This window comes from Zea mays, chromosome 10, assembly GCF_902167145.1.
Source record: "Zea mays cultivar B73 chromosome 10, Zm-B73-REFERENCE-NAM-5.0, whole genome shotgun sequence".
Taxonomy (NCBI): domain Eukaryota; kingdom Viridiplantae; phylum Streptophyta; class Magnoliopsida; order Poales; family Poaceae; genus Zea; species Zea mays.
The window spans coordinates 136,920,780-136,930,845 of NC_050105.1; the positions used below are offsets into that span (position 1 = coordinate 136,920,780).

General features: G+C 42.7%; 1 protein-coding gene and 1 long non-coding RNA gene across 2 annotated transcripts; one reads left to right on the top strand and one right to left on the bottom strand.

The window, feature by feature from the left end:
* Positions 1-871: 871 nt before the first annotated feature.
* Positions 872-1,294, bottom strand: LOC103642859 (uncharacterized). The gene is made up of 3 exons (XR_002265583.1): positions 1,218-1,294; positions 1,065-1,127; positions 872-970 (listed from the first exon to the last, which is right to left on the bottom strand). It is a non-coding gene; the product is annotated as an uncharacterized lncRNA (long non-coding RNA).
* A 6,220-nt stretch (positions 1,295-7,514) lies between these two features.
* LOC103641910 (uncharacterized) lies at positions 7,515-9,263 on the top strand. The gene has a single exon (XM_008665220.1). The coding sequence runs from the start codon at positions 7,968-7,970 to the stop codon at positions 8,931-8,933; it is 966 nt and encodes a 321-aa protein (XP_008663442.1). The 5' UTR covers positions 7,515-7,967; the 3' UTR covers positions 8,934-9,263.
* The last annotated feature ends 803 nt before the right edge of the window (positions 9,264-10,066 follow it).

Genomic DNA, 10,066 nt, shown 5'->3' on the forward strand with positions numbered 1-10,066 from the left:
ATAATATATACTTCCTTATTTTATATACACTAGGTTCATCTTTTATACATTTTCCATGCTAATTATGCTAATTGTGACAAGTGGTTATGCTATATCCTGTTTGGTGTATTTGAAGTGCGAAACCGACGTATGTACTCTCATTTGATTAGTATTGTTAAGTATATACAGTTTTATATACCATTTATGTCCAGACCTTCCGATTGCTAAACGTTCAATGCCAATTTGTTGTACATATTCAGTTACATAATTTGTGTAATTGTCTATATTTACGCAACATTTTATAGTTTTATATCAACGCATTATATAACATTGTCATGCAAACTATTTAATTTCCAACAAAATAAAGCATAAGTCATTGTGCTATTACAAGTTTCTACTAAATCGACCACTCTTTAGTCACACTTCAAATTATTCACCCAAATCCATATGCTCATCGGCTTCTTCATTTTCCACTTCTTCATCAATACGATGTTTTTTTGCAGTCGATGTTTCATTCCACCGTGGAGCAGTTGTTTTATTGTTTAGTCTTGATCCGGCTGGCCGTCCTCTCTTTCGATTAGACAGTTTTGCTAGCCTTGCCCTGTTCTCTTCCACAGACAAACATGTTCTGTTGTTATGCCCATCTGCTATTCCACACAAATGGCATCTCCTATTCTTCTTTTTCTCTCCTTTCGCACCTAGTCTCATAATCCTACCTTCTGAATTTTTGATTGTCCGTCCTTTTGGTCTTGCACGATCCGGCATACTCAGATTTATAACATCCACATTAAAATTCAACCTCTGCATAATAATAGAAGTTACTATTTAGTATACGCATATTTACATATATTTATACCAATCAGTAAACTCATTTATCAATGCTCACCTTTTTAGCTTCTGAGGATGCAGCAATATGTTCCATTTGTTCATGTGCTACGTGACACGGAGAACTTGTATCACCAACCTCATGTGAAATTCTCATGTTGTCCTCCTTTAGAGCCCAACCCAAATACATCAACATTTACATGAAGCATAAATATATATTTTTATTTTAGATAAATGAACAATATTATTTTAATATGTACCTGGTTACCAGTTGTTATTATTGTTAACGCATGTTCACATCCAGTCCTGGTGTTATGCGAATCCTACAAAATATTATTTGCTTATTACATTGATTTTATATATTCATTATGTACAATACTTCATGCAAGCTTATATATCTATCTTTTACATACCTTATTATGACATGTAATTGTATTGTCATCTTCCATCCCATCGCCAGCATTATTTTTATTCAACTCTTCTTCCTGGTACAAAATAACATGTTACTATGCATAATTTATGTTACAAATAGTATAACACTAAAAACATCTGGAATATTATTACCTTGTCTTCCTCATCATCACTAATATCTGTTGACTCATTACATCCAATATCTGGCTCTAATCGGCTTAGAACGACATCGAGCTCATCCAACACATCCATCGCCTTATCGTACCTTGCTTTTGACATACACGCCTGGCGAACTACTTTCATTGTTTTCGTTAACAACATTTTCTGTCTGTATGATTTAGTAACTTCATCCTTCCCCCTGAAGCTCTTATCAATTCTTTCAAACAGAACATCTTTTCTTGATGAGACAGTGTACCTTTGCAATATATACTTTGAAGGTATCTTTTCAACTTGAAGATGCATGAAGGCTCTTAAAAGATGAACACACAATAGACCTGAAAACATGAAAACGAACCATTATTTCAAAGATATACATTAATTTGTACTACAATCCTCAAATTCTTTAGTATGCAAATTTTTTATGCTAATCAACATAATACGTACAAACCTGTATGTATTCACTGTTTGCACTCACATGTATACTCCCCAGCTTCTATGTCTGCTGTTATCTTGAATTGATGTTGTCCCCACACAATTTTATTAGACCGTTTTGTATGCTGTACGATCCATTCATTATCACATTCGTCTGGGTCCTTTAATATTTTGTATGCAGTGGCGTATTTCATTGATTCCTCAAATCTATTCATAACAGCTCTGGTGTATGCTCTAGAGACTCTCACTTCGAACCTATATAATGTATCTGTTGTCCTTGGTGCCTATAACACATTATTATCATAATTAAACAAATTATTTACATAAATGTATGCAAAACGTTATTGCTAACAAGCACGACATACCTTGCTCACCAATGCCTCCTTTGATTCTTTCATTTTCCTGCTGTGCAACATTTTCATCATTTGTTTAGCGAACTCATGCAGTGGGGTGTTCGCATCTACATGTGATTGCTTCACTAATCTGTTCATGCTCTCACTTCGTTGTGTAGATACCATTACCCCACAGTAGTCATTTTAAAAAAATGCAGGTATCCATTCTTTTCTTATTTCATATAATTTGCGTAGAGTCATATCTTCATGAAGATTGAACTCATTTAGCATCATTTCCCAGGCACATTCAAACTCATGAGGAGTTAATGGATGATGTATAATAGACTGGAATGTTGTTTTAAAATCCTTAACAGCAAACCTAGCATATATCTCATTTAGGAATGGCATAAATCTGTTCTGTACATGCCATAAGCACAGTCTGTGAACTGTTTTTGGAAATATAGTTCTTAGAGCAATTGGCATTGCAGGATCTTGATCTGCAATTGCTCACAGATTATTCAGTTATTTTCACAATAAATTAATTCACTGTTTTGCATAACAAATTTATATATCACATACCTGTAAGCATAACTCTTGGACCCTCGCATCCCATACATGTTTTGAATGAATTGAAAGCCCATTCAAAAGTATGTACAGTTTCATCTCCCAACAAAACAAATCCAAACACTGTACACTGCAGATGGCTGTTAGCTCCAACAAACATGCCCAGTGGTTTATCATATATATTTGTCTTGTGTGTTGTATCAAATGTCACAGCATCACCATAATCTGCGTATTCCCCCTGCATAATTGCGTGTGACCAAACAATACTCACTATTTTCCCATCATTGTCTAGCTGGAAATCACAAAAAAAATTGTGGATTCTGTTTCTTGCATTCTCTAAAGAAAGCCAAAAGTTTGGCTACATCATTTGTGCAGTTTTCTCTTCTCCTGGCTGCCCTCCTACATTTGTTTGCACAAAAAATTATTACACACACATTTACTATAGTAATATTCATGGCTCTTGATATATACACATGTAACAAAAAAGTATTGCTTACATGTTTTTCAGATCTTGAGCAGTTACCGGTACGTTCTCCGGCCCATCATGCATTTCTGATATAAAATCAACTATGCAATGCTGCGGCACTCGGCTATCATGCATTGCATCCACAAAATTTATGAACTCAACATCCCTAATTTTGTTGCAACGTAAATGTTGTTTCTCTGCTTCGTCAGTTATGAACTCATGGTTATGCTCCAAGTTTACCAGTTCAATTTTTGCAGCTACAACCATTTTTTTCATCATCATATATTTTTTTAATTTTATTCCAGCTTTACATTGCGTACGCCCCGATGATCTATTCCTCATCCTAGGTGTATCATTTGATTTTGGTGCACTTTTACCTTCACGTGAACAATTTATCCACTTACTGAATGTCTTCTCTGTGGAAATCCAACTTCATATGCATACCTTTTATAGAATTTATATGCATCATCCACATCCTTGAAAGTCATCCCTACCCTTGGCACTATAGTTGGATCAATGTTTTTTGCCTGCTATTTCATTGTCATTGTTGTTTGTACCATGGAATATGTTCACAACAATATAATCAAATCAATAATCAAATACAGCGATTGGACTTACATGTGAATGCAGTATGTGTGGCGTATCCATCTCCCTGGAGCTAATATTAGACATAGGAGGTCGAACCCTTTGTTCTCCTTCTTCCCCTATGCTCATCTCGGCGATCTCAGGACCCATTAGAGCAGGAGGTGGTGTCACCAGTGAGTTACCACCAACTCCTCCTTCTGTCTCTGGATCAAGACGAACGCCATCTCCTTCCATCGTCGGCGACTCTCCAGAGCCGGTCATCTCCAACTCCGATTAGTTATGCAGGCTTAGTGGTCTTTTTTTCGAATGAAAGTAAATCTCGGATACTATAAAAGTAACCGCATCCACGTTTACATGGTCTCCCCATTATTTCCAAAACCGTCCCGATATTATGGCGACATCATTGTCAAACTAAAATTCATAATAAAAAATTTACGTACAATGACTCAACGTTTTACGCCAAACGATATATACTGTTTATGCAACTATTATGCCGTTTCGGTTTTATGCCATATCTTTCAACATCTTATGCTTCATTTTTTTTACCTTCCACGCATTACTTCCCATGCAAGATCCATAAATTACGCGCCCACGTATCACAGTAATCACGTTTGCATGTGGAAACTATTCCCTTTAATTCCGCGTCATTCTCTTACCATTCAAACAACCGCGTAACGGCGCCGTCTGTCCTGCATGCCGCCTCTCAGCCCCACGTTAAACACAGGCGCGCCTGTCTCAGCGACCAGACCTCGAAACTGCCCTGGGCTTTCTTTAATATCCGAAGCCCAGGGCTCCCGTTATATCTGCTATATATATATATATATATATATATATATAGAGGTGGCAGTCAGGTGCACAAATTAAGCTATGCACATTACTGGGCTGGGCACTACACACAGCTGCTCGATCGATCGACCGATCCATGCATTGCAACTGCATGCAGCCATGCACAGTACGGTAGCTGGATTATTAACCTTTGCACGCCCGCATCGGTCTCTCTCTAGAGCGACGTGAGAGCGCAGCTGCCAGTGTGGTCGCCGGCGGCGTCGGCGTCGGCGTCATCGCTGCAGGGGGAGTGCGTGTGGCGGCCCTCGTAGGTGGTGATCACCATGCGGCAGTCCTCCGACAGTCTCTCCACGCGCTTCTTCACGCGGCAGTTGCTGTGGGTGCACCGGTAGTAGCTCCTGGATGTACCCATATGCAAAGTGGTCATTTTTAAAGCCTGACCACAGCTGGCAACTGAAAACCACAAATTATGAAGTTTAAAGCTTTGAACTAAAAAAATTGTACCAATGTAGAGCAATTAATTCGTGCTTGCTTGTATATGAATCTAGCTGCATCGTCCAGTTAAAGGAACACCGTCACCGTACCTCCTTGGCCTCTGATGATCGAGCCAATAATTAGTAAGCACTGTCAAACTGAATATATCCATTTTTTCTGTTCAAATCTAGTGCATGCTCCTTTTTTTTGATAATGGAAACATGAGTTCCGGCTTTAGCATGGTAATGCGTACAGCCAACACAAGACAATTATTACATCCGAGAAACGTTGCATAGAAAATGAAACTAACTTAAAGAAGCAAAATCACGAGAATGTAGGTAACTCTAGCCATCCTCAATTCTTGCATTTGAGCGCCATCCATGATTTGCAAAGACTTCCATCGCCACCGCTTCCAATGCTTGACAGACATCGAGGATTTGTTGATGTGATTCCTCCTTCTGTAGAAGTCTCCAGAATCTGAACCAGTAAGTACCTCTGAAAATGACCTGCAGAATTGATGGTATTGGTTTATGATTAAAAGCAACTTCATTTCGACTAAGCCAAATAGACCAAAATAAAGCTGAGATTCCAGAGAGTAATAATTTTTTGTATCCTGGACTCATATTGCTTCCCCAAGACCCAATAATGTGATTAATGCTAACGGGCCTGTCTATCTTTAAGGCATAGTAAATTAATCTCCATATGTTGTTGGCCATATAGCAGTCAAAAAAGAGATGATGAATACTCTCATTTTGGTTGCAAAAGCTACAAGTCAAGCTGCCTTTCCAGCGTCTTTTGGCTAGGTTATCTTTAGTAAGGATCGCTCCCCGACATAAATTCTACAAAAAAACTTTTATTTTCAAGGGGAGCTTAAGTTTCCAGAGCTTTTTATTCCGTTCGTTGTTGGGATTATTCATCAAACAATGGTACATAGATTGGACTGAGAAAATTCCATTCTTATGACCATCCCAAACAAATTTGTCGCTAGACAGATTCAAAGTAACATTAGATAGCAAGTTTAACATGTTGTGCCATTCCATCAATTTAATCCCCCTAATTATTCGGCGAAAAGATAAATTAAGATTCGTAGCTGAAAAAACGTCTACCACTAATGCTGATTTATTCCGCACTATATTAAATAGATTCGGAAATTGCTCACAAAGAGGCCGACTGGTTAGCCATTTATCCTTCCAAAATCTGATAGTTTGACCATTCCTCGCTTCGAAGCGCCCCCATCTGAGAAATTGATCCTTAGTATTCATTAAACCTGACCAGAAATGAGAATCACCCGGTCTTCTAGATATTTGAGTAAGGGATTTAACTCTTAGGTATTTATTTTTAAGTAATTGTTGCCACATCACATCCTCATTGAATAATTTGAAGAGCCATTTGCCGAGTAAGCTAATGTTTTTAACAGCCAGATTAGAGACACCTAAACCACCTATCGCTTTGGGTTGACAAACAACATTCCATCTAGCAAGCCTATACTTTCTTTTACCGCCTCCTCCCTGCCAGAAGAATCTGCATGCTCCTGGTGTGGAAATCTAGTGGGTTACTGATAGATTTTTTTTGTATGCTGATTGTCTAATTTCGTAGTACTTCCTCTGTACGCAAAAAAAACATACAATTCTCACCTTCTGAGAAGTTACAGACTAAATTAAATTTGACCAAATCTACACAAAATACTAACATTTACGATACCAAATAAATAAATATCATTAGATTAATTGTAAAATATATTTTGAAAGTAAATTTAGTGGAAGATATAAATATGGATATAATTTTCTATAAACCCGTTCAAACTAAAGAAAGTTTTACTCGTCCCAAACCTAGAACTTTTACAGTACTGTTTTGGGATGGAGGGGTATCACCAAACAATGTTTGGTAACATATATTTCACAATGCTAGGTACCTGATGGAAATATTAATGAAAGGTTATCATTTTTTGGGAACAAAAAATGTGGTCAATCAAGGTTGTTAGGACCCTGGACGTGATCTTAGAATCTTATGTCTTACAACACTACAATAATCCTACCAAGCTAAAATGATACTATTCCGGTCATGTATCCTAAATTTCATAGTATATTAATCATATGGGAAGTAGGGGCAAGTCTTGGTGCAGCGGTGGGAACGGTCTGAGTCACCGGATCATGTGTTTGATGAGTCTCTCCGTATTTTGCGGGGAAAAAACATGTATCCCGATTTATCTATTTCTTAGACTCCACTCATGTGGGATGCTATGACTCTAGATCTGCTCTTTTTTTATTGATCCCATGGAAAATTTGTACACGATCCCAAAGGATCTGATTTTAACAACCTTTGTTTCAATTATGCATGACAACTCAGGGGGAAAACATTCTTTCAGAATGATAATTTCACAAGGTCGGTTGAATGCGTGATGGAGTTTTGATTGTACACTAGGCTACTATTTGCATTTTCTGTGAATTTTAATTGGTCATACTAGTATATATATACCCATGGGCGATTTGTATTCTGGCACTTTTCAAAAGCATTTTCATGAGATGAAAACATATATGACCAGACATAGATTCAGCCTCGATCTATATATGCCCTCTACCAAAAGGAAACGCTTATTACAAGTGATGTAGCCTGAACGAAAAATTCAAAGAGCCTACGGGCCAACAACCATGGACAGGCCGGCCTGCCTTTCCTACGGCACATCGAGTGTGTCGTCTGAAGAAATCGTGCTGTGAATATGTGTGCAACCATTTGGCATTTGTCTCAGCTAGCTAGCGCATGCATATATATGCACTCGTTCCTGTTCATGCGTGTGTCTCGTTGCTACAACCTTCTGGTCAACTCAGCGCGGCGCTAGGAAGAAAAGCAAGAAGAAGTCGCAAGCGAAACGCGACGCCGCCGACGCGGACCTTGTCGCCGTCGCCGAGTACAAGAACCCTCGGAAACCCCCCGGAGGTGCCAACCTCTTCGACAAGATGCTCAAGAAGCCGTGCCCCTATCATCAGGGGCCCGTCAAGCACACCCTTGAGGAGTGCGTCATGCTTCGGCGCCACTTCCACAGGACTGGGCCACCCGCGGAGAGTGGCAGGGCTCGCGACGACGACAAGAAGGAAGAACACCAGACAGGAGAGTTCCCCGAGGTCCGCGACTGCTTCATGATATACGGTGGGCAAGCGACGAACGCCTCGGCTCGGCACCGCAAGCAAGAGCGTCGAGAGGTCTGTTCGGTAAAGGTGGCGGCGCCAGTCTACCTAAACTGGTCCGACAAGCCCATCACCTTCGACCAAGCCGACCACCCCGACCACGTGCCGAGCCCAGGGAAATACCCGCTCATTGTCGACCCCATCATCGGCGACGTCAGACTCACCAAGGTCCTCATGGACGGAGGCAGCAGCCTCAACATCATCTACGCCGAGACCCTCGGGCTCCTGCGTGTTGATCTATCCTCAGTCCGGGCAGGCGCTGCGCTTTTCCACGGGATCATCCTCGGGAAGCGCGTCCAGCCCCTCGGACAACTCGACCTTCCCGTCTGCTTCGGAACACCCTCCAACTTCCGAAGGGAGACCCTCACGTTCGAGGTGGTCGGGTTCCGAGGAACCTACCACGCAGTATTTGGGAGGCCATGCTACGCGAAGTTCATGGCCGTCCCCAACTACACCTACCTCAAGCTCATGATGCCGGGCCCCAACGGGGTCATCACCGTCGGCCCCACGTACCGACACGCGTTCGAATGTGACGTGGAGTGCGTGGAGTACGCCGAGGCCCTCGCCGAATCCGAGGCCCTCATCGCCGACCTGGAGAGCCTCTCTAAGGAGGTGCCAGACGTGAAGCGCCACGCCGGCAACTTCGAGCCAGCGGAGACGGTTAAGTCTGTCCCCCTCGACCCCAGCAGCGACGCCTCCAAGCAGATCCGGATTGGCTCCGAGCTCGATCCCAAATAGGAAGCAGTGCTCGTCGACTTTCTCCGCGCAAACGCCGACGTTTTCGCGTGGAGTCTCTTGGACATGCCCGGCATACCGAGGGATGTCGCCGAGCACTCGCTGGATATCCGAGCTGGAGCCCGACCCGTGAAGCAGCCTCTGCGCCGATTCGACGAAGAAAAGCGCAGAGCCATAGGCGAGGAGATCCACAAGCTAATGGCGGCAGGGTTCATCAAAGAGGTATTTCATCCCGAATGGCTTGCCAACCCTGTGCTTGTGAGAAAGAAAGGAGGGAAATGGCGGATGTGTGTAGATTACACTGGTCTAAACAAAGCATGTCTGAAGGTTCCCTACCCTCTGCCTCGCATCGATCAAATCGTGGATTCCACTGCTGAGTGCGAAACCCTGTCTTTCCTCGATGCCTACTCAGGGTATCACCAAATTAGGATGAAAGAGTCCGACCAGCTCGCGACCTCTTTCATCACACCCTTCGGCATGTACTGCTTTGTCACCATGCCGTTCGGCTTGAGGAATGCGGGTGCGACGTACCAGCGGTGCATGAACCATGTGTTCGGCGAACACATTGGCCGGACGGTCGAGGCCTACGTCGATGACATCGTAGTCAAGACGAGGAAAGCCTCTGACCTCCTTTCCGACCTTGAAGTGACATTTCGATGTCTCAAGACGAAAGGCGTGAAGCTCAATCCCGAAAAGTGTGTCTTCAGGGTACCCCGAGGCATGTTCTTGGGGTTCATCGTCTCTGAGCGGGGCATCGAAGCCAACCCGGAGAAGATCGCGGCCATCACCAGCATGGGGCCCATCAAGGACTTGAAAGGCGTACAGAGAGTCACGGGATGTCTTGCGGCTCTGAGCCGCTTCATCTCGCGCCTCGGCGAAAGAGGTCTGCCTCTGTACCGCCTCTTAAGGAAGGCCGAGTGCTTCACTTGGACCCCTGAGGCCGAGGAAGCCCTCGGGAACCTGAAGGCGCTCCTCACGAACGCGCCCATCTTGGTGCCCCCCACCGCCGGAGAAGCCCTCTTGATCTACGTCGCCGCAACCACTCAGGTGGTTAGCGCCGCGATTGTAGTTGAGAGACGAGAACAGGGGCATGCATTGCCCGTCCAGAGGCCAGTCTACTTCATCAGCGAGGTACT

Excerpts from the sequence above, each read along its gene's own strand:
- LOC103641910 (XM_008665220.1), top strand. The coding sequence starts at position 7,968 with ATGCTCAAGAAGCCGTGCCCCTATCATCAGGGGCCCGTCAAGCACACC.